General features: G+C 46.6%; 1 protein-coding gene across 1 annotated transcript; it reads right to left on the bottom strand.

Moving 5' to 3' along the window:
- Nucleotides 1-4,613: 4,613 nt before the first annotated feature.
- LOC133890478 (small ribosomal subunit protein uS5x-like) lies at nt 4,614-8,049 on the bottom strand. Its single transcript, XM_062330855.1, has 2 exons — nt 7,271-8,049; nt 4,614-4,951 (listed from the first exon to the last, which is right to left on the bottom strand). Exons 1-2 carry the CDS (start codon nt 7,949-7,951, stop codon nt 4,790-4,792), a joined length of 843 nt encoding a protein of 280 aa, XP_062186839.1. The 5' UTR covers nt 7,952-8,049; the 3' UTR covers nt 4,614-4,789.
- Nucleotides 8,050-25,683: the final 17,634 nt, after the last annotated feature.

Here is a 25,683-nt window from a genome sequence, read left to right as displayed (position 1 = left end):
CGACTAGGACATGTCCTTACCAGATTCAGGATTTTTAGTGCGTATCTGAGCTTCTGCTCGCTTTGCACACTTATCGGCCAACTGAAAGAGCTCTTTGAAAGTGTGAATCTTCTGAGTAGCCATCTTAATTAAGCCTTCAACACGGACCACAATCGGATTGAGTTAGGAGGCAGGTTCAACAACTAGGACCTGGTAGGTCCATGGAGCGCAGTTAGTAGATAATTGGCCATTACCTTGTTGTCGTCGCCCATTGCTCGAATAATCGTGGTATAGATCTGTAACCACTCGTTGGGGTTGATCTTCCCATCATACTTATGGATTGGGTCCGCCTTGAACTTCTTGGTCCACCGTATCGACCTAAGCTCATGTACGAAAGCTTCATGGCCTCCATAGAATTCTTCAGGAGGAGGTGGGGGAGGACTATTACGCTTGTTCCTTCGAGCAGGGGAGTCACGTCGACCATCTCATCCTAGAGACCTGTGATCGTAATGACGGCGGTCGTCCTCGTGGCATTCCTCATGGCAGTTGTCTTTCACTATACATAGATCATGCCGATTATGGGGAATAGGATTCCTTATGTCTCCCTGGTTCCTGCACCTATGAATATGGTAGTTATAGTTTGGCCCGCAAAGTGATGTTCGGGCTCGATCACCTGAGCTTCCTGCCTGGGATCCCTCGACTTGGGGATACTCACGTATATGGCTCCTCGATCCGGTGCCTTACTGGCTTGGGCGCTTAGAGTTGCTAGGATTGTTCGCTCGAGCAGCTTGGATTTGAGTCGCATCGAGTAGGGTCCCGACCTGGTTAACTGTAGGGGTTAAAGGATTCGCTGGATCCAACTCTAGAAGAGATCTTAGAATTAGATAGGCTCCCTAGACATTAGCATCTGGAGTGCTGAAAATATCGCTGCCCAAACTTGGTTGTGGTCGAGACGATGCTGCTTTGCGATTGCTATTCTGAGGGAGCTCGTCCCTCGATGTTTGAGCCACTAGCGGTGAAGGTGTGTCCACCAGAAGTCGTCGTTGAAGACCAGGAGGTACATAACCTCATGCGGTCCATCGATGGAGAGTTGTGTCAAGGAAATGTAAGGCTCAAGCTACAAATGTCTCTAGTAGCATATCACCAGCAACGCTGGTACCATGAGAGGCAGCTACCGCTGTTGGATCCTCAGGAATTTTCATTCAATTATTTACTATAGCGTTTAGATCTACCGTCATTGGGTTAGCAGGTGGGATATCAGCTCACATGGCTATGAACACGAATCGATCTGTTCGGCTGCTCTGGATAGCGATAGAGTCATTGTCACCACCCTCGTCGCTATCAGTGTCCATGCACTGGAGAACATTGGGCTCCTTAGGATCCCACTCAAGATGTCCCACCTTGCGGTATGCGTCCAATTGTCTGGACTCGATAATACCGATGCAGATCAGTTCATCTTGATGATCCTAGTGGAAAATCATAGTTTTGAAGGTGATCTTCAATCCGGCTAAGGGTGATTCGAGGGTGATCATTGTTGACCCGAAGTGGTCGTAGAAGCCATCATCAGAGAATCCACTGCCGATGTGTACTCAAGACATAGTTGATCCTGAAAAGTAGAAGACCTCTACCTAGTGTGCCAACTGTCGAGGATTTGTTCCTAACAATATGTTTGGAAAATAACAGGGTTACCTTCGTGAATCAGAGATCGAACACGAAGCGAGGCACACATGAATCAGGTTCGTGCCTCCGGTTAGAGTAATACCATACATCATGTGTGGATGATTATGTACATGTATTCACTTGAGTACTAGAAATGTGGCTAACCTATTACAATAAGTAGATCAGATCTAATCTAACCTTGGGCTAAAATAACTAAAATTCTTCTATGTCAAGGTCCCGATGCTTACCTCAAGTAGCCTGAAAAAAAGAACCCCCCCCCCCAGGGATCTGGATCCCCACCTTATATAGGGGTGATGCACTGCCTACTATTTATACGTAATCAATAGAGAGCCCTTCTTGTCATCTAAGTAGATAAATCTATTATGGATACTAATCATCTCGAGTTGGGTAAGCAATCGAGGCCTTCCTAGTATACATCTTCTAGATTCCAGGAGTATCAGGTACCACAGATTTGATTCTGTAATATCCAGAGTTGTTAAGTATGCACACAATGCACCCGTCCGTGTATGATACACTCCTTGTACATACATACTCTATAGTTACGATAGATACCATCCTCATAACTATCCATGACTGTTTTTGTCTCTAGCATCACCACTTGAGAAAATATGACTGTTTTTGTCTCTAGCATCACTAGTTGAGAAAATGTGGAGGAAAGTAGGGAAAATAGCCAATACTACTGGATTAATTTCTCTTTGGCTGATAGCTAATGTAACTAGTATTCATATGGTTTAATAGCTACAGTTTGTTTTCTAGATTGGGTTCATCTCTATAGTAATCGGAGGAGTCAGATGGTAAACATGAAAAAGTAGTAGTTTAGTGGGTCCTTACCCCCTCCCCCCCCCCCCCCCAATCTGATTAACGCGGAAAGGACCCGCAAAATTCTTATTCTTATAACCATGATTTTAATCTATTCCACAATCTACAAATTGGTTACCTATTTGTATTTGGTCACCGGTATTTTCAATTTTCAGTACAATCGAAAGATTGAAAGCTTTCTAAACCAATATGTGATCACAAACTTTTGCAAGACATAAGCTATCAACGACAAGGTGAAGCCCCTAGGGCATCCTGATCATAGATATCATAGCAAAATGTCGCATATCCTATAAAACAAATTCATAGTAATAAATCATCCATATGCAACAAATGAAAGTGCTTATTGCAACAACCAAAAAAATATATCTTTATGTAATATGTAACGATACTGAGCGTGAAAACATTTGAGAACCAGCGTTACCACAAGAAAACCACTCTTGCGCAAGCGCAACAAACTAAACATACAATTACAACTTACTGATTGTGATAGTATTTAGAGAAATCGTGTTGCAACAAGGAAAACCAATTGTTATAACATAAATGACAATGGCGTTCTCCCGCCAAAACAACAAAGTAAAATCTAATGCAATAAAGCCTATGGCAACCAAAAAAAAAGAACAATGGTTGCTACACACTGATGCGAGACTCCTCAACCTCCTTCCGCTTCAAATCTAGTAAAACCCAACCACAACAACGGATTTTACAGTCTCTGACTGCCCAAAGGACATGAGAACTCCTACGAGCTTTGAGAAACGGTGGGCAGCCTCCTCACCATGAGCATATCAGAAAGAGTGGGGAGGGAGGGGAGGGCACGGAGTCATCATGGCTGACTCGAGACCACTGGAGCAAAGTACGAAAGGTACCCTTGTGTTCGCTCCTAGACCTCGTTGGATTAGCTCTTGGGGAGTGAGAATAGGATGACGATGGCAGTGGACTAGAGGATGTGCTCTTGTTGCCAACGAGAACCGAAAGAACGACAGTGCAATACTGCATTTTAGAGTTAGCACTAGGTATGCAGCCATTTTAGAGTTAGAGTTAGAGTTAGCAATAGGATGACGATGGCCAGCCCCCTCAGTATTTTGGCTTAAAACAAATTAGCACTAGGTATGCAGCCATGCTGGTATACACAATACTGCATTTTAGAGTTATTTATATTACATTATGATGTATTAATCTAATTTAACTATGTATTTTGAACCTAAGTATGAGAAATATCAATGCACTGCTCTTTGATGTTATAGGTTATACCATTTGTTAGTATTATGGTTTATCACTTAAATGCTTTTGAATTTTCTTTGTTCTTTGGCCCCCTAGAAATTGATTGCTTGGTACAATTCTTTGCGTAACAGATGTATTCCGTTTGTCAAACGGAGGTCACCCACAAAGAAAAATAGTGATAATTTTACATATTCAAGGTCGAGCAAAGTGTTTCAACCAAGCTCGGGATCTTTCCACTAAGTTTACATGTAAAAATGTTGATAAATGGTGTGAAAACTCTTAATCAGCACACCTGCTACTACAAGACGTGCTACCATGAAAGAAAGAAATCGTTTGCGTATCCACGTAATGTAATGATGGCCTCTGGTTTCGATCTCAACATTTTACTAGGTGGGTCTGCACCAGATGCTGCAATCTTTAGAATCTGAAAACTAGTCTAGTCGATGCATCATTTGTAACCATCGCTTAATGATCACATCGAGCAAGCTAAAAGCGATCACCATTTTGAACTTGACATTGCATTCAATGGATATACAAGATAAAAATCCATTCAGTTACTGGCCTTATGTTTTCATAACAAAATCCGTGGCCAAAATGATGAATTAAAACAGAAAGAAAATTTAGATAGTACGAGGAAGCATTGTAATGTGACTGTTGGCATTCCATACTACTACACAACATACCACAGTGATGTATTTGCACGGCTAGGCAATGTATGAGCGTTCTCATGTGCCGTATTTCAATTCCCGTTGGCCATACATAGGGCACATAAATTCCAGATACATATCATTACTACCAGAAAAGAGCTTCCTACGATTCCATACAGGGCGTCTAACAAAATTGCCATCATAACAACACAGCAGATTTCAGCACATGCAAAAGCAGGCAAGAGAGCTCAAACACTGTACCCGTTCAAATGGCAAGAACATGATAACAGAACAGCTAAATATCCTTCAAAGTGCATGCATACCTTCAGGTTCCATAATTCAAAATTTAGACGTGCAACACATTACGAAATAGATCGCACAAAAGTAGATAAAAAGTATTTCCTCCCAAAGGCAAACTTCGTTATGAATACTTAACCACAGCAAGTCTAAGCTTCTACAGTCTCAGTAGTTGCCTCGATCATAAGCCCCTTCGTAGGCTTGGCCAACAGGTCTGTGTACTCCTGGAACGGGGTCTTGACAAACCTCGTCTCAGTCCAGAACTCAGGCGTGAGGAAGCCATACGTCTTCATTAGGCAATCAAAGGTTGCCTGCGAAGTACAAAACAGATAAAACTCATGTTCATATACATGTTGATCTAATATTCTTGGCATGAAATAACTGGTCGCAAAATTATTCAATAATATAACATTATTAATTACACAATTCTAATTTATATCATGTTTTTCCATAGTATGGAGATCGTATCATGGTATCTTCATGATGAATAGTCAGTCTGCACCTATGAAACACCGATACTCCAATCGGGTGTTGTATTCGTATCGGATATGGCATCCGATATGGATACAGCGTGGATACATATCTGCCGAGTATTAAAAAAAATAAATCAGTAAAACACAGATACAGCACGGATACTCTCGGGATACTTCTTGGATACAGGACGGCCCAATAGTGTGGATCCGGCCCGTTAGCTACCCTAAACACATCTCGTCTCGCCCAGTCGCCACACCACCTCCCTCTCGTCTAAAACACAGATGCGGCAAGGATACTCTGGGGATACTTCTTGGATACAGGATGGCCCAATAGTGTGGATCCGGCCCGTTTGCTACCCTAAACACATCTCGTCTCGCCCAGTCACCACACCGCCTCCCTCTCATCTCCCCAGCTGGCTCACGCCTGGCACTTTTCCCTCTCGACGGTCGCCACCACACTGGCGACGTTGTGCAAGCCATGCAAGCCACCGCAGCCGTGCTGTGCGAGCATGACACCGATGCCCTCAGTCACGGCTGCACCTCCAAGAGACTAGGACGCCCAACCACCCGCCCCCATGCAACTCCAGGAGACAACGACGCTCGGCCGCCTGCACATGCGCCTTCAAGAGACCAGGACACCTAGCTACCCTCACGCATGGGCCTCCAGCACCTGCTATCTTGCCGGCGGCAAGCTGGCGCCCGACAACGCCCTCCACCTGGATCTAGTAAGTAGTCTCTTTTCTTCCTTCTTTTTCCCCTATCCCTTCCCTGATTTGGCAAGAGGCCCCTTTTCTTCCTTCTTTTCACCATTAATAGCCTAAGGCTTAAGCTTTTGTACACTTGAGACTTGAGAGGTGAGAGCTCATAGAGTCAGAGCCCCAGCAGAATAGTGAGCTTTTACCTACATGTGGAGTGCATACTGAGGTGACCTATTGACTATAGGCTTGCCATGTTAGTAGGTCTAGTACATGATTGTAGTAATCAAAGTGTTTGTATGTTAACATGCGTGCATGCTTGTGTTACATAAACTTGACTGGGATACTACTAGTCTAAATTGTGTAGTAAACTGGTGGTGGTAGCTGCAATTGTGCATATGTGCTGCATGAAATGATATAATCTCTTATATGCTGATGAGTAATGCTGGAAAATTGGATTGTAGCTGGACCCAAAAAGCTTCATTCCTCTATGGAAAAGTATGACAGAACATAACTATTTTCTGTTATCTTAATCACCTTACTGCATCTGAATTATATCATTTACTGCACTTAGTAGGTAGGTTGTAACTTATTACTGTTTTTTACTAAAAAAATTAAAATGTATCCATGTATTGGGTTTTCTGGAAAAATGTCATATCCCTGTATCCGTATCGGCCCAATAACGATACCATATCGGTGCTGCATAGGTCTGCACAGGTAGAACTACAAATGTTATACTGAATTAGGGTTCATGTTATCAGCTATTCCATCTCATACAAAGAATCTAGGAACCATGGACTATGTAAAACAAATACAAGTAAACAAAAAACAATTGAACCTTGAACGTTCATTGGCTTATTCCAACAATTAGGTGGCTCTAAATCTGCTAAGCAATAATCAGCTTTCTACACACAGAAAGGCAACATGGCACCCCAACACTAAATAATTACACAGATTGTCAAACATTGAACAGCGATTGCAGGCCGTACAAGAAAACAAATATGGTAACAACTTCACTCAACAGAATCAAAAACTAAGATGGGATTTCTTATCATATAAATCAGTGAGCAAAAGTGCAATATGTACAGCCTTCTCAATTCATACAACTGTGTACATCAACACCAGACACAAACATGTCCGAATTGCCAATACGGCAATACCTAGAAGGAACACACAATCTCCAAAACGGGAAGAATTTCAGTGACTCACCGACTATAGAAATGGCGTCAATCACATACAACAGTTTACATTTTACACTTAGAACTGAGAACTAACAATCAGTCAAAAGCCTACACTAAAGCCATGTGGAATTACGAGACTATATGCACAGAGTAAGTGATGCACGCGAATTGTGATTGTGAACAAATATAACCGTCATAAGCACACAATATCTACCAGCATTTCATGGATGTCAGCTACCTGCGTACAATCTTAAGTAGTAGCAGAGAGAGATTTGCCATACCTTGACAAAGTTGCCGAGCGTCTTGGTGGAGCCGCGGGAGGAGGTGAACACGTCCTCGATGCCGGCGAACTGGAGCACCTTCTTAGGCACGCGCGCGGCGACGATCCCGGACCCCCTGGGCGCCGGCACCATGCGCACGGTGACGGACCCGCACTTGCCGGTGACCTTGCAGGGCACAGTGTGCGGCTGCCCGATCTTGTTCCCCCAGTAACCCCTCCTGACAGGCACAACCGAAAGCTTGGCGAGGATGATGGCGCCGCGGATGGCCGTAGCCACCTCCTTGGCGCACTTGACCCCGAGCCCCACGTGGCCGTTGTTGTCGCCGACGACGACGAAGGCCTTGAACCGCGTGCGCTGCCCAGCACGGGTCTGCTTCTGGACGGGGGTGATCTTCATCACCTCGTCCTTGAGCCCCGGCAGGAGGGTCTCCACGATCTGGTGCTCCTTGACGGGGAGCGAGTGGAGGTAGATCTCCTCCATCTTCTGGAACTTGCCCTCCTTCACGAGGCGCCCGAGCTTGGTGACGGGAACCCACTTCTCCTCCTCCTGCTGGCGGCCGCCGCGCCGGCCGCCACGGCGCCCGCCGCGGTCGCCGCGCCCGCCACGACCGAAGCCACGGCCGAACCCGCCACGCTCGCCGCCACGGCCGAACCCGCCGCGCTCGCCTCCGCGGTCCGCCATGGTTGGGTGGGTTGGGCTCTCGCCGGGGGTGGCGCACTCGGAGCTGTGTGCTAGGGAGCGGCGGCGGCGCAAGGGATTGGTAGGGCGGAGGGGAGGAGGATGGCGGCGGTTTTATATATAGCGAGGTCGTGGAGACGATGGGATTAGGGTTTTCGCATGCGGATGTGCTGGGCCGTTGGCCGTGGACGAATTGGGCTGGGCTGGACCGTTGGCCGTTGGAGTTAACGGGCCCGCATGTGGATGTGCTGCAGCCTCAGGTGACGCAGGCTGTCCGCCTGAGGTGAGGAGCGTAGTTAAGCGGGTCGCTATTGACTCCGGTGTGGGTCTTCAATTGTTTAACCAAACATTTGGAAAGCAATCGGTCTTGTTGGGATGATCACTGATATTGAATTTCAGGTATATCGGATCAGGGGCGGATCCAGTTTAATGCTAAAGAGGTGTTGGGTCTTTTGTTATTAGACTAAATTCATGGTTTATGGGCTAAAATGATGTATTTTTTCTAAATTTTCTCTTTCTTTCTCCTAAGCTAAAATGATGCATTTTTTTCTGAATTTTCCTCTATCTTCCTCTGGGTTTCCTAGGCTGGACCTGTGCTGCAGCCCTCCAGCACGGGCATTGGATCCGCCCCTGTATCGGATGATAGATGTATTGTTCTACGTTTTTATTAAATATATATTGAATTGGAATCAAGAACATAAGGATTTATTCAAATTCAATCCTCCAATAGGATAATAGTTCTACATCTTATTTATTATCTTATGAGTTAGATGAACTTATTACAAAATATGTTTCTTGTCCCTACAAAGAAGATATTGACCCATTTATATATCAGAAGAAAAGATGTTTATATAAACAGATTATGCCAAAATAGGTGACAGACCTACACTTAACGAAGCATAGTTGTTCCTAACTTATCATGATGGTGGGTACACATGCTCACCCCCTTTGGTCGTCATGCACATCCTGTACCATCACCGAACACTGTCACGCTCATTCATTAGACCATCCCACGGCATTAAATGCTATAAAATGAGTCACTGTAACATCAAACTTAGGGAAGGAAAATACTCGAGTTGTTAGCATTAAATGAGACTTGACTGGTTAGGTGAGTATCTGCTCTGCGACCAGTAAGCGCTGGTCATAAGATTTTATTTCGCGACTAGGGGGTTGGTCGCACGAGCCTCCCATCGTCGCGCGATGAGGCCATGGTCTTGACAATTCTCACTATCGATTGACACTTGGCAGTGCGGGGACCCACGTGGGGCACCCCCTTACCTATTACATCGACAGTAGCCCCTAAGATCCCTCATGGATATGATAGACTAAGTGGTTTGCCGTAGGGGTCCGCGATCACTGCATGTCACGTGGTCGTGGTTAGGTCTTATCGCACCACTTGGCCCCCCGGTGATCATAGGCTTGCCCAGGGAGTGGTCCTTGCATGTCACGTGGTCGTGGTCGATCTAGTAGCACAATTTAGGTCCTCGGTGATCATAGGTTTGCCAAGGGAGTGATCATCGATGCAGCCACATTAGTGGTCGACTCAAGAAACTGTATCCCGAGGGGAGGTTAAACATCCGGAGAGAGAAAGGAAAAAGTGATAAAGAGAAACATTAATTGCCGCCAGGCTCAAGAGAATTTCAGTTTCCCATGCGCAACCTTTTGAATTTTGTGCGGATCAGACTCCACGACGGTTGAGATACCATGGCGGCCTTTTAAATTGGAGTACCCATAGTTCCCCACGAATCCTTTTGTCATCTCGCTTAGCCTCCATGCCTTCGCACTTAGAGCCCTTCGTCTCCGCTCCGTTCTTGCCTTCGTCGCATCTTCCAATTTGTCTGATGGCATGCACCAGCAGCGAGCCTGCCTTCCCCCAATCCAAGTGCAACAAGGCGAGACTAAAGATGATGTACGACGTTAGTCTGCTCACCCACGACCTTTCCTCAGGTACCACGTCAGGGATAGTGCGCCCACTCCTTGCTATGGAGAGATCGTGTTGTTCGTCTCATTCTACTTGGCAGGCCTCGTGCCACCCTTCTCCGAGTTCTTCACCACCATTATCTCCTTCTATGATATCTACAACCTCCATCTCAACCACAACTTCATTCTCATGCTGAGCATCTCTGCTCACCTATGTGAGAACTTTGTCGGGGTCGAGCCGTACCTCGACCTCTTTCGGTTCTTTTACACTTGTCGATCGGTGACACGACAAACCTCCTACATCTAGGTGTGCCTTAATTCATCGCGGTCGAGCTGGAGGGAGAATTAGTTCTACCTCGCAGCCAATAATTTTTTGGACAACCTCCGCGTGCCGAGCGCGCCGATGCAGGTTATAGACAACTGGGGGAATTCGCCCGTGACTACCCTGTAGCTACTGACCCTGGCCTAGCAGGCTGGCCATCTTTGAGAAGTCGTGCTGACTGGGTCAAACATCATTCGCAACTTCATTAAGCGTTGGTTGTGCCCCCTCCAAAGGCGAGCACATCCGATGTTTCTGTACTCTGGTCTGAGTGACGCCACCCGGGAGAGCAACATAGGTAATCCCTCCACCGTTTCTTTGGTGTCACATTTTTGTACGAGTGTGTGATCTCTCACATCTCTTTTGTTATTCAGATCTCATTGACGATGTCGTCGACTCACGGATTCAGATCCTAATGTCAGCCTCCCCGAGGAATGATAGTCCCTCAGCTAGCGCACTCCCACTATGTGATCTCACCTCGTCGGAGAGACCACAACACAGGTGGGTAAGTTTGGTATTTCATAAATTCCCTCCCTTGAGCCTTTTTAGGAGTTAGATTTCCACGATTGGCACCATTGTAGGGCCTCCTTGAAGTCGACGTTCTGCACCCAATCATTGATGAGGTTCTAGAGGCCTCCGATCTAGCCGCCTCAGGGAGGGGAATTCACCACGTCCTCCATCCTAGCACCTAGCAAAGCATGACCCTTCCTCCTCCTAATCCATCTAGTCGTGCCTTCGAGCCATCTTGTCACTGTGATAGCCAGCCTACTCTGGGTCGAACGCTAACCACGTGCGGAGGTTCTACGAGCATTATCGGTTAGCAGAGAAGCGACAAGCCTCACCGTAAGTCAGCTGGGGGCGACCAGCCTGCTTGTGGTCCATTGTCGACCCTAGGCTGAGGTCTTGCGAGTGGCGCTGGCCCGTAGAGGAGCAACTAGTCTCATCTGGAGCTAGTCGGAGGTGACTAGACTGCACGCCAAGCCTCAGCACAAGGGGAAGAAGAGACTAGTAGAGGATTTGGCTTCTGCAAAGGCGCCGAAGCGTGCTCGTGGGACACCGACCACTCCCAGCTCGATAGCAGACATGTCCTCCTCCTCGCTCAGTCAACTTAGTGGCTTTGCAAGGTCGAGAGTCGTGCTTACCCTCCCCCCCCCCCCCCGACCATCCGGTAAGCCTTCCTGCTAGGTGTAGGTACTTCAAGTCCTTTCTTGACTCCGCTGTTGTAGGTCTTCTACCCTGGACGTGACCCCTCCCCTGGCGCCTCAACAGGATATTCCAGCCCTCGAGCTCACAGTGGCCCCAACGTTGAAAGTACGGGCCATGACCCCCGCATCTGCAGAGCCTTTTGTAGGGCCCATTCCCGCCTCCAATCTGCTTTCCTTGGTCACCAGCCTCCCCGCTTCTATCAACAAGTTGATCGCTGAGAAGGAGGCGGCGGGCCACAGATGTGCCGATCTGGAGAGGCTGGTGGCTGAAGAAAAAGAGGAGATGTGTGGCTTTCTATGGGATGCCTTCATGGCAATGTGGAGGCCTCTAAGGAGCGTTGGGCTGGGAGCCAATGAGTCAAAGGTGAAGCCACGCAGGGCTGGGCCTACGCCATCCATGTCCTAGCAGAGAAGATAACCCAGCTCCGAGGCATCCTGGTGGCACGAGTAGTGGTGGATGTGGCGAAGGCTGCAAAAGATGCAGCGGGGTATGTGCTCCAATGCTATTGTAGCCATGACCCCAACTTCAACCTCAAGGTAATCCAGGAGGGGTCGCGGTCGCTACTCCCGAAGCCGAGGCGAAGCTGCAGGGAGTGCTAGAGGTAGTGGAGTTCATAGGGTCTCTCTTCCTGGTGAAGACCATCGAAGAGTAATTATCAGGTTGTAACTTAGGCTTGTATCATACCTTGAATGAAGTATTTTTGTTTCCTTGATGGGCTTGTGTCGTTGTTCTGGTCATAGAGTCACTAGCTTGACCGAACCTCTTGCTCGCTCCGAGCCCATGACCACGGCCATCATGAACACCAAAGACTAGCACAGTCAGGAAGCGGTGGCCGTGCAAGAGAACTTGCAGAGTGATCTTCGAGGTGCTCCCATCTTGCCACATACTAAGCCACGTGTAGTCTTAGGCTAGCCGAGTAATACCCGACCAGCTGACTCATGCGTGCTCTGTGACCTGTTTTTGACCAGTTTGTTAGAAGGAACTGCTCGGTGCAAAGGGACTTAGTCGGGCGTTCACCCTCTTCAACTCGCTGCTCCGAGCAACCGGCGTTCATGTCCACCCAACCCCTTGGGATACTGTGACGGAACATATTAACTGGTTTTTGGTGGCCTTAGAGGAGGCATGTGACCTCAAGCATAGGCTTTACGAGACCATCGGCGACCACCTTTTTGAGGTCAGAGTCTCTGGTGCCTGCCTTGCCCTTACTTGCGTTAGCGATCACTTCCCTAACCTTGACCTTGCTCCAGTGGTCTCTGCATGCTTTGGCGCTGTTCAGCGGACCACGATAGAGCTCGGCGACCATGCGGACTCATTTCTGTATGCAGCTCGCTCTCTCCTTTGGCCCGTCTGGTTCGACCTGCTAAGAGGCATCTTTGGATCCTGGGGATACTGAATAAAATTGTCAGAACTAGCCTCCAGGCTTTACCCAAGCAGTCACCTTGTAACATAAGGACCTACTTTTATATAACCTTTCCCTTTGTTTATGTGGTGAGTAGGCTTGTTATTTCTTAGAGGGGATCAAGGCTTTTTGTATCGCTCGCTAGCTAGGTTTGTGGTGCCAAGATAACCCTTAGCATGACAAGCCCTTCAGTGGGGACCAGCGCTCGACCTGAGTTATGACTTGTGGCCTCGTGGTCATTATCCCTCAGCAACTCATATTCCTGATTATGCATGAGCGGTTATTTTCATTCATTCCCTCGATTTGGTACTCACCACATAAGCGACCATGCAAAAAAAAAATAGCAGCAAGAAAAGCAATCCTAGACTGTTCTAGCCCCTGACCGTCTAGTCATCAACAAAGCTACTGACTAGATGGTCTAACTTCCGAATTGGAAAACTTACAAGCCAACGGGTGACCTTTCTTGTCTGGGAGATCCTGCAAAACAGATCTTTTGGTATTTGAATCGAAAAAACTTACAAGCCGAGGGCAATTCGGTCTTGTTCAGGAGATCATGCAAAATAAATAAACATGCTCATACTCAAGCAACCTTATACATAGAACTTGCACAAGTAGTTTTATGTTCCATGAATTGTGCAGTTCACGACCATTCTCCATGGCTAGTTTGACTGCATCAGGTTGGGTAACCTCGACCACTGTGTAAGGTCCTTCCCACTTGGGGGAGAGTTTGTGTAAGTAACCATCCAAACAATATTCTAATTAATCATTAAATCGATCATTTACTTAATCGTGACTTCAATGATTAATCAGAATATCGCTCCGGTAATCCCGACACGTGTTTTGTGCCCAAGATCAGAACATATGCATTTCCAACATATCACATCACAACAAAGCTTAACAAAGAGTTAGTAATTAAATTATATTATAAGTTCTTAAGCATCCATAATTTCTTACAATTTACAGCAAAAGAGAGCTAGAAGGAGACTAAAACTAAGCAACTCCTAGACCAAATAGAATTATGCAGCGGAAGCTAAAAAAAGGACAACAAAAGGATGATGGAGCCATATGTCCTTAGGCCCCACCACAAAAGTACGACCTCCGAGTAGTTGCCTACTCATGCCCTCCACCACCCTCAGTCGGCGTGAAGTAGCCAAAGACCAGCTCTTCCTAGTCGGTAGCACCTGAAAGAGCAGTGTGAGTATGAAGGTACTCGCAAGACTTAATCCATATTGGATACTTATAGATAATCCGACTCCAAGGATTATGAACTAGGATGTTAACAAGAATACGGCCACATGGCTAAGTAAATTTATATGTGAAAGCAAAATTTGACAAAAACATGTGTGAGCATCTAGACTTAACCAACACAGATATCTAAACCATAACCATCAACTGAACATATATATAAAAGGAATCATAGCAAGAACATATGTAAAGAACCATCTCAGCCCAACAACCACCTCAAACCAAACTCGTAACTCTACGACTGTTGCAAATGGACAAAAGCATGCTCATGACCAAGAGCGCAACATTTCAAAATATTTTTACACCCTACAGGGGGTACATCTTTAACCACAAGAGTTGAGGAGCATATGGCTTGAGTGACCACATAGGTCCACCCAAGGAGGTACTCGTGTCTACCTTTCTCAATAAGCCCCAACCATTTGAATTAGGCATCGCTCAGTGCGGAGCCCACTTAGGTCAACTCCCGGAGCAATCTCAAGTGTCTCTTACAATCCCGCCCGCTCATACCATCGATGTGCAAGCTCAAATGATTACATCTACGGAGATATTCATTTTATCTTACCATTAGATCGACATGTGGTAAGTACGGTAAGTGCTAGAGCCAACTGCAACAACAATCAGTGCTTAAGCGATGCAAGCGGTCTACGGTGTTCGGGTTCCTCTCTCGACCTACCACAGGGAACTCCATATCGGGGTAGGAGAAACACCCCTAACACCGCTCACATCTCGCCTCATCCTCACTACTCAACCAAACAACACCATCAACACAACATTGTTATCAATGTGACAGTAATTAAAGCATATAGCTCGCGAACAGGGTTGAACCACCACTCGGCTTCTACCGAAGAATCTATGCATGGCTAAGAATTTTGGTTAACTTTTAAACTAGACCATCATCAAGTTAAACCCCGGTTACAAGGAGATGGATCACCAATGACTCAAGATGGGGTGTAATGCAGCAACATAGGTTTTACCCATACAAGACCCGACATCAACTCAACAACATGCATAACGTGCATAAAGCATATGTTATCATATTAGACACATGTGATCTAAATTAATGGGAGAAATATACTTAGATACTTGCCTTGCTGCTCAGGCGGCTATCTGATGCTACCCACACAGAATTCACAAAACCTATGTGGCTCGTTGTCACCTTCAACCACACCCACGTCACGCTCCGAATCCTCGTTCACTAAAGAAGAACACGTGCAATAATGAGTATGAATGAAGTGCAACAATGTATACTATTATATGCATAACAACAAGCTAACAGTGCAAGACATGCGAAAATAATACCAAACTTTGCGATCTAAACGACTTCGGAAAGTTAACAGGAGGCCAGAGACTCCGGGTTGAACTCTGGACCTCCAGGTTCTGGAGTCTCCCGGTGAACCTCTAGGTGGGGGTCCTCGGTTATTTTTGGTTAGGATCACCCGGAACCTCCGGGTTGAACTCAGACCTTCTGGGTTCCAGAATCTTCGGGTGAACCTCCGGGTGAGGGACCTCGGGTATTTTTGGTTAGGATCACCTGGAACCTCCGGGCTGAACTCGGACCCTCCGGGTTCTAGAGTCTCCGAGTGAACCTCCGTGTGGGGGTTCTCTACTATTTTTGGTTAGGGTCACTCAGAACCTCCAGGTTGTGACCCAGAATCTCCGGGTTCCTGCAGAATACATATTTTACGATGTTTTTTCGACCGATTTAACTTGCATGTTAAATCTATCGTACATAAACACTATACAAAGGGTTATAGACTTAACTTGCTCCCTAAATCCTAACTATTTTTTAGCACAATTCATCAGGGTTTTCACTGGGCTACCCGGACTATCCGGGTTCTACTCAGATTATTCGAGTTATCCAGAGAGGTTGCTTCGAGGTGGAAAACTCGGCCGATTTGATTTGCGAGCCTCTCCAAACCAAATGGAAACATGTTTGAGATAGTTCATGGAGTCTAGAACTCACTCACCAACCTAGCAACATGATTCCTAGCACAAAACTCATTTGAATCCTCTCTTTTTGCTCCAAAGCTCAAGAACCGTGGAAGGTGGAAAAGCTTGGGAAGAGGAAGAACGCCGGTACTCCTCGTGCTTCAACCAAGAACACCAAAAGACATCAAAACCAGCTCGAATCCTTCGGGAAAACGAAAATGAATTAGATGGATGAGGGGCTTAGGAGCTAAGGATCACATTAGTAGCGCATGCATACCTCGATTCCTTCTCTTGAAGTGAGATTTTGGGGAGAAGGAGAGAGTGCTTGAGAGAGGGAAGGGCTCCTTTGGCTTGGCCGGTTGGAGATTAGAGGGAGCTCGGGTGGGAGTGAGGGAGAGGGAGAGGGCAAGGGGGCTACTGCCCTGGAGAGTGAGGGGTGGTTGGCCCATCGGGTGGGCCCATGTATTAGAGAATAAGTCCGTTTCAATTGTGAATTCATTTCTTTCTTTCCCAAATTTCCTTCTCTCATCCAATTGACTTAAAACCAAGTGCTCTAATGCTCCAAAAAAATTACTAAAAATTAAACCTAATGCTTATGATGCATGATTAGGCTTAATTACATAATTACAGCTTTATGACGTAATAGCTTATTTCGACCTGCCTTATTCTGGATTTTTCTTAAGATGAGGTCACCTACGACCAGGGTCCGCTCCCGTACCTTGTAGTCATGGTAGCGCCTGCGGCTCAGTTGGTACCAGGTTGCTCGAATTAGAGTGTGATCGTGAAACTCTTTGATCAGGTTTATGTCATCTTCTCGTCAAGCAACTTGGTCATCATCCGAGTAGCCGATTACATGAGGAGACTGGGGGTGATCTCAGATGGGAGCATTGCTTCAGTGCTAAAGACCAAAATGGAGTTTCAGCCATGGCTTTGTTGGGGGTCGTTCGTAGCAACCAGATTATTGTGGGGGAGTTCATCCACCTTACGTCTCGAGTAGCTCTAAAGCTGATCAAAGACTCGGGTTTTGTTCCCTTGCATTACCATCTCGCATGCCCTTTCGACCTGTCTGCTACTCTAGGGGTGTGCCACCGACGCGTATCATATTTTGGTCCCGATCTTATCACAGTAGTCTCTAAAAGTGCTACGGATGAACTGAGTCCCGTTATCAGTAATTATGCGGTTTGGATTGCCAGACCGTACAACTAGCCCTCATATGAACTTTATCGCTGTCGTGGCAGTGATCTTCCTAACTAGCTTGGCTTCAATCCACTTAGTGAATTTATCGACTGTCATGAACAGGAATTCAAGCCTGCCAGGGGCTTTAGGGAATGGTCCTACAATGTCTAGCCCCTAGATAGTGAAAGGCTAAGAGAGTGGTATGGTTTACAATGCTTGGGCTGGTAGATTGGTCTGTCAGCCATGATATTGACACACCTCCCACCGTTTCACCAGCTCGCAAGCATCCTGAAGGGTCATGGACCAATAGAATCCTTGCTAGAACACTTTTTTGACCAGAGTGCGGTACGAAGCGTGGCTACCACATATGCCTTTGTGGATCAGAGAGCAACGCGCTCCCCTCTTTCTAAGTGATGAACTTCAGTAAAAGGTCGTTGCTCTCCCTACGGTAAAATCATCCCTCTATCAGGGAGTATTTGCAGGCTTGCCGCATGACCTTTTCTACTGACGCATCATCATCAGGAATCACTCGATTCTGAAGATATGCCAAGATCTGATCCATTCAGTTTGTACCTGAATTAAGCTAGGTGACCACATAATGCCCGCTTGAGGGCTACACCAAAGGGGGCATTGCTTCCAAAGGCATTACCTTTGGTTCTCTATTTCCAAGCAGAGCATTCCCTTCACCTTGGTCCGAGACCGCAGTGGATGACCATGTGAGCCTTTCTTCGAAGACTCTGATCGGGACAAATGCACGAGAAGAAGCTATATTGGACAGCTCATCGGTGAGGAAGTTGTCCCTATGGAGGACATGCTTAGCATTGAAACCGATAAAGCATCACTCCGGCTTTCTCACTTTAGCGAGATATGCCATCATTGCCGGGTCAGAGCACTAAAACTCCTTTTTCACTTGGTTTATGACCAGTAGCAAGTTCCCTTTTGCTAGTAGACATTTTATACCAAATGCAGAGGTTGCTCTCATTCCTAACTAGAGGTCTTCATATTCTGCAACATTATTAGTGGCATCAAAATATAATTGAACTACATACCTAAGGGTGTCGTCGGTAGGTGAGGTCAAGACCATTCCAGCCTCCGCTCCCATAGCATAAATGACCTATCGAAGTTCATGGCCTACTGTTCATTTGCCTCTGGTTGATGTTCCCGCTCGGACTCAAAGGATGATCACTCAATCACAAAATTGACCAACGCTTGGGACTTGATAACCATGTAGGGGATGAACAGAATATTGAACTCCCTGAGCTCTATTGCCCACTTTGCTATTCTTCCTGCCGCATCCCTACTATGGAGGATTTCCCTAATTTGGAGCGAGGAGATTATCTTGATTTTGTGAGCTTGCAAGTAGTGTCTGAACTTGTGAGAGGCCATCAATATGGCATACAACAGCTTATGTATCAGTGAGTACCGAGCCTTCACGTCGTGTAGGACATCACTGGCGTAGTACTGTAACACCCTAGCTTTCCAATTTTCTCAATAGATTAAAAATTTGCTAGAATTTCATAGGTGTCGTAGATTTTGTTTCATTAAAAGAACATTAATTTCTAAATTTAATTTGTCATAGGTTATATTTATGTTTGATGCATTCATGTTGTAGTAGTTGCAATATGTGTTTATGTGTGGAAAATATTTATAAAGTTTCGCTAGTATGCACTCGGTTGAAATCACTTTGCGAAAATGATTCAAAAGTAAAAAAAGAAAAGTCTTTTCCAAATTCCTAAACCCTCTTAGGCTATTTTCCTACCCAAAGCCCACCCCAGTCCTCTTTCTCTGTCTCTCTTTCTCTCCCTCAGGCTGGCTCCCCCTGCTTCTCCCCGCTTGGCTCATAGCGCTGTCGCCGCCCTCTCCTTCTTCATCTCCAGTGAGTAGCACCGCCACTGCAATTCTACGCCTCTACGCCATCACCAGACGTGCTAACCCTCTCTCTGGCTTCACATGTCTCTCCAGAGGTGATGCTGAGGGTCTTTGTCGTCAATTGGCCACCAGAGCACCTTCCCCGATGCCGCACTATCCACCACCATCGTTGTTCCCATCGCTCGGCCACCTCGTCTCCGCTCCAGCCTTGTTCTTGCTTGGGGTGAGCTCGCCAATGTCTCCCCTCCCTTTTCTGCCACTCGTCGAAGCACTCTGGCCACCGAAGCCCCTTTCCAACTGCTCTTCAGCTGCCCACCACCGCAGAAGCCCCCACCGGTGCCTGTGGTCCACGGTGGACCCGTGGACCGAGGCCCTCCCTTCAGTTCATAGCTGCATGGACCCGGTTCACATGTTTTTATTAACAAAAATATTTCAATTTTGAATAATGACATCACCATGTGCAATAAATAGGTTTTTCAGTATAAAATAAATCTATTTATTCTCTGAAATTTGATAATTTTGTATAAAAGCCCTTAGAACTTCAAACCCTCATAACTTCTTGATCGTAGCTCCGTTTTACGTGATCATTGCGCTCAAATTCTCGTAGTGACATGTAGAATCTTTTTTATAGGGGTTTTACCAAATTTTATTTTTGTTTGGTGTATTGTTATTTGTATTTTCCTTGGTGTGCTTTTTCAGTATACCAATATTTGAGAGGTGAGCAGTTTGTGAACCTGCAGGATCAGACTTTTGAAGAATTTAAGCAACTCTCTGCTGAAGTCAAGTGTCCTTGCTCATTTTGCACATAACTTGGGGTTGTATGTTAGCATTTTATCCTTCTTGCATGTTTGGTCTAAATTGGAATTCCTTGTTAGGGTTTACTAGTATTTGTATCATTTTCCTTGTCGCCATAGATAGTCCCTGGGATAAGGGTAGTTGAGCTTAGTCGCTGTCATGGTTGGTTGGGTTACAAAGTAAATATGATTAATATCTATGCAATATGAATCGGGAATGGTAATTTTTGTAGCAACATGGAGTTAGGGATTGTAGCAGGATGGTTGGCTTTATGAAGGTTTATGAAGTCCTTGTAGTGATCTCCTGTTTCACACCTCTTCCGATGGGTACCGGCAAAAGAGTTGATCATGACTCGTGGGTAAATTGTGAAAACTCTACATAGTATAAAACTGATCGATCAGTCGTGCTCACGGTCAAGAGCGGCTTGAACTTCTTGTTGATTAGTTGGGACCAAGGATCTGGGATGGATGTTTGGATAGACAGGTAATGGGATTACCTGCTGAGTCTTGGTAGTCGGATGGAATCCGATGAGTTGTTCCTCTTGTTTAAGTGGTGTCTTCACACTTAGTAAATAGGATGCCTTTTGTTAGAGTTATAGATCAAGGTTCCTTAGTGAAGTAAACTAGTGTCTAACTTTTCTTGTCCTAAGCCCCATGTCATGCTTTTCTACACTTGCGGAGTACATTATGTACTCACACCCATTGTTTCCTTTCTTGCATTCTACCGTTGTTTAGAAGCCAATAACGAAGCTGCACTCTATGATGGAGATGACTTCAACCTAGAGCTCCTTTTCTAGGCTGGTGTTCCCTCGGTTGACGTATGTGGAAGATGGAAAACCCTCTGGTGCTAGAGTTTACCTTTCTACTATGTTTTTCTTCTAGACCATTGGGTCCTTTTGTAATAAATTATGATGATAATGTAATAATGGCACTGTGATGATACGCTAATGATGTAACGCACGTATGGAACTTGATTCTGACATACATGTGGTTGTACCTGGTTTTGTTCCTTTAAAACTGGGTGTTACAAGTACACTAGTCGCTGAAGACCTTCACGCTCGATGACTAGTATCGCGCTCGCGACCTGTGGGGTAGCTGCAACTTGGAGCAATAAGTCCTCATCTGGTCGGGGTGCTACCTACCTCTTGTGATCTTGGAAGGCCGCCTCCACCTCAAGCGTCTACCGGAAGTGATCGCTTTTCTTCAGGAGCTTGAAAAGCGGTAGCCCCTTCTCCCCCATCCTCGAGATGAACTTGCTCAAGCTGCTACACACCCAGTTAGTTTCTAGACCTCTTTTAACATGGTCGGGGATCTTATCTGGTCGGTGGCTCTGATCCTGTCTAGGCTTGCTTCTATTCCCCAACTTGACATGAGGAAATCGAGCAACTTCCCTGACGGGACTCTGAATGTGCACTTCTCTAGGTTCAGCTTCATGCGATACTTTCAAAGGTTGTCGAATGTTTCCTGGAGGTCTGCGACCAGGTCATCCTTGGTCCCGCTCTTTACGACCATGTCATCAACATATGCCTCGATATTTCTACCAAGCTGTAGTCAAAAGCTGAGATGAATACATCACCGGTAGCTAGCACCGGCGCTTTTCAATCTAAAAGGCATTTTTACATAGCAAAAGACCCCGAATAGCATTACAAAAGCAGTTTTCTCCTCATCTACCCTATTCATACAATCTGATGGTACGCTGCACAATCATCTAAAATGCTTAGTAGATCGCTATCGGTAGTTGAGTCAATAAGCTGGCCTACCCGAGGTAGCGGGAAGAGATCCTTCGAGCACGCCTTGTTGAGGTTGGTGAAGTCAACGCACATCCTCAGCTTACCATTAGGCTTTTGGACCATGACAGGGTTAGCCAGCCATTCCAGGTATTGTACCTCTTGGATGAAGCTTGCTTTTAGGATCTTGTCGATCTTCTCGCGAAGTGCTTCCTTTCTATCAGGTGTGAACCGACGCGTCTTTTGCTTGACAGGTCACACGTCAGGTCACACATATAACTTATGCTCAATCACGTCCCTAGGGACTCTGGGTATATCAGATGGACTCTAAGAAAAGACATCCGCATTTGCCCCGAGGGAAGTGATGAGCGCGAGTTCCTATTTAGGGTCCACATTGGCCCATATCTAGACCGTCCTGGATGGGTCAATGTCGTCTAGGCAAACTGCCTTTAGTCGATCGTTGGGATTGGCGACTCAGGAGTTAGCTCGACCATGTCACAGCTCTTCTTGTCACATTACATGGCCATCTTTGGATTTCCCAAAATCATGATTGCTCCTTTGGGACCAGGGATCTTTATCACCTAGTACGGATAGTGGGCAACATCCATGAACTAGGCCATCACTGGTGGCCCTAGGATCGCATTGTAAGTGGTCCCGAAGTCTGCCACATTGAATAGGAGCTTCTTGATCTTGAAGTTACTCGGCGAGCCAAATGTGACAGGCAACTCAATCTGCCCCAACGACTTGGCAGAATAGTCAGGGGTGATTCCGAAGAATGGGGGAAACAATTTTAACACACTCCTTAGGATCTGCAAGGCTTCAAGTGTGTCGGCGAAGAGGAGGTTGATGGAGCTCCCTCCATCGACCATCACGTGCCTCATTAAGAGATTATGCACTGTGGGCTTGACCACAATGGGGTAACGACTAGGGCGCTTGATGTATGCGGGGTGGTTCGTCTGGCTCAAGGTGAGGAGTACCTCCGACTACTTCAAGCGCGGACTCTGGCCCGACACAGTCGCACATACTTCGCGGACCACCGACTTGTACTCCCTATTTGAGAAGTACGTTGTAGCACCCTCAAAGATATGGTGGATCATGTGCTCGACCTACTGGAAGCCTATAGCCGACTGGTCAAGGTTGGCCCCGTCCTTAGCATTGTCGTTGCTCTTGGGCTTGCGCTCCCTAAGCTCCTGGTCGATGATGCCTCGCATGACCTTGTATTCGGTCAAGTCATGGGTGTCGGTACAATGGACCGGGCAGTAGCCTCTGCCCCTCTTCCCTCCCTTGTTCTCAAAGCGTTAGCGCGATCGGCTGGTTTACTCAACAGCCATGACGTTAGCTGATCCAGCCTTACGCTTGTTTTTCTTTTTCTCCTTTCGGCCAACTCCTTTGGAAGAAGCGGGTTGGTCAGAGGTTGGCTATGGCTTCATGCCGATTTGGCGCTCTTGGGCCTTAGCAGTTTACGTGCATTTTTCTACGACTTGAAGGGCTCGATGGTGCTCCAAACTTCCTTGATGGCCATCTTTTCGATCATCTTATGGTCTCTACCCCCCCTACGGAATGCTATGACCACGGACTCACTCGTGATCTTTGGAATGGTATTCTGGCATTCGGTGAAACGCCGGATGTAGTCTTGTAGCAGCTCGCCATACCGCTACCTGACCTAACACAAGTCATCCTCATCCCTTGGTCTGACATAGGTCCCCTGAAAGTTGGCGATGAACTGGTCGCACAAGTCTTCCCAAGACCGAACCAACCCGCAGGGTAGGTTCATTAGTCAAGACCTTGCTGAACTGGCCAGGGCAATCGGGAAATAGTTTACCATGACCTTCTCGTCGCCTCCCGTAGTTTGCACCATGGTTGTGTAGATCTGCAAGAACTCCTCCAGGTTGGTCGAGCCATCGTATTTTTAGGACCGGCTATAGCTTGTCCGTCTAGCAAAACCTCTCACAGCTGGGTAGAGAAATCATTGCACCCCATCTCGTAACAGGGAGCCGCTTGCCATTGGGCTGCTTCGCACGCTCAAGGAGAGAGTCGATTGTCTCGCGGACCTAGTGAAAGGACGGAGGAGTTTGACACCTCCCTTTGTGGGGAAGGAAAGTGACAGGGCCGCTTGACCTTTTCTTGCTCTCGTCGGGCGTGGTCCTCCTCTTTCCAAGTGGCCCTCCAGCCCCGGCTTACGTCATGGTGGCATAGTGAGTCGCGCAGGTCATGAGGTGGACTGTTCCGATGCGGCGAGGGTCCCCTCATACTCCCTGCCACTGAGGGAGCCTGGGGTTCCTCCTGTCGCAGAGCCCACTATGAATCCTACCGGCCACCATATTGATTGTCCCTTATGGTGGACAGGGTGACGGCTACCATGGTCTAGCACCGGGCGGTCTCTACCAAGAGGGCGAGATCGCGCAGCCATGGTGCTACTAGTGACCCCTTCAGTACTGCCACCAATGGGTGACTGAGAAGTAATCGCGCAGTATGCAAGTTTTGTGCGGAGTGGCGAGACATCGTGAGGGGGAGCCCCCGGCGCACGCATTCTGGGTACTGTGCGACAGACTTGAAGACAATGCCACCAAGGTCTCTACCTCATGTGGACGTTCCTCCATGTAGCATTGCTATTGCTAGGGAAATATATGACCATCTCCATGCCTAGCACTAGACTGGTTTCCCTCTTGGCCTACAGCCTGAGGCTCACCTCTAGTTCCCATGGTACAAGCATCCCTGTTGCCCCTACTGCATGGGTCGCCATGCAAACTTCTTGTTTGGTCTCAAAGTCTTCGGACTCTAACTCGATGTCCCACGCTTGGAGCACACCGGGCTTATCTGGGTCATATCCTATGATGAAAACTTCACAATGGCTAAGGTCCTCGGAAAGGGACTCCCCAGCTGTCACGGATCTGCATGTGGGTAGCCCAACCATAGCCTCCAAACTTGCAGAATCGAGAAAACATGTCGCTACCGGACACACCAACTATCGGGGGATGATCCCTGATAATAAATACGGGGTATACCAAAAAATTGGCGTGTTGATCTACGTTTCTATTGGATGTATATCGAATTAGACCCAAAACACAAGAATCCAGGTTCAGGTCTCCCATGGGATAATAGCCCTGTGTTCTGTGTATTATCTTATGAGTTGGGTAAACTTGTTACAAAGTATGTTTTCTTGTTCCTACAAGCAGGGTCTTCACCCCTTTAGATACCAGGAAGAAAATATTCATACAAACGGGTCGTGCCAAAACAGGTGACAGACCTACTTCTGACGAAACCTAGCTGTTCCTAGCTTATCATGATGGTGGGTAGGCACGCCCACTCCGCTCTGGTCGTCCTGCATGTCCTGTACCATCAACGAACGCCATCACGCTCACCCGTCAGGCTATCCGATGGCATTAAATGCTACGGGACGGATCACTGCAACATCCCGCTGCCCCACGACCATGCCTCACCGAAAGCGAGCATCTAGGAAAGGAAAATACTCGAGTAGATAATATTAAATTAGACTTGACTGGTTAGGTGAGTGCCAGGGGTTGGTCGTAGGATTTTATTTTGCGACGAGGGGGCTAGTCGCATGAGCCTTTCCTGGTCGTGCGATAAGGACGTGGTCTTGAAAACTCCTATTGCCAACTGACACTTGGTGGTGCGGGGACCCATCTATATAGAGCACCCCTTACCTACTACACCGACAAGTCTATAAAAATTATAAAACAAGGTCAACATCAGAAATCCCATCTCTTCCAAAAAATGAGAATCAGAAGGTAGGGCATTGTCGTCAGAATCTCAGTTCTATTGTGTGATTCTATGACTTTTACTATCCGAATTGACTAGACTGATTCTACGATTCTACTCCGTAGAATCATTTAACGATTTGGATAGTTATGATCCTACGATTTGCCATCTTACTGCATAAATTTCGATCCGATTTGACATATGTGATTTTAAAAACCTTGATGTAGGGTAACTGATTTTGCCGTATGAGTTTGGTTAAAGAGAAAATAATACTGCTATTTCTAGCAAAGTACACCACATGAGTGGATATAGAAAAGGAATCCAAATCTGAGTAAATAAATGATGTGGCTGGTACAAGCGAGAACATAAGCATATAACCCAGCTTTTGCAACCTGACAGGCTAAGTAATGGAATGTTATGTTCAATTAACT

This window comes from Phragmites australis, chromosome 14 (assembly GCF_958298935.1).
Source record: "Phragmites australis chromosome 14, lpPhrAust1.1, whole genome shotgun sequence".
Lineage (NCBI taxonomy): Eukaryota > Viridiplantae > Streptophyta > Magnoliopsida > Poales > Poaceae > Phragmites > Phragmites australis.
The sequence above is the reverse complement of the archived record's forward strand: the minus strand, read 5'-3'. Positions and strand labels throughout refer to the sequence as shown.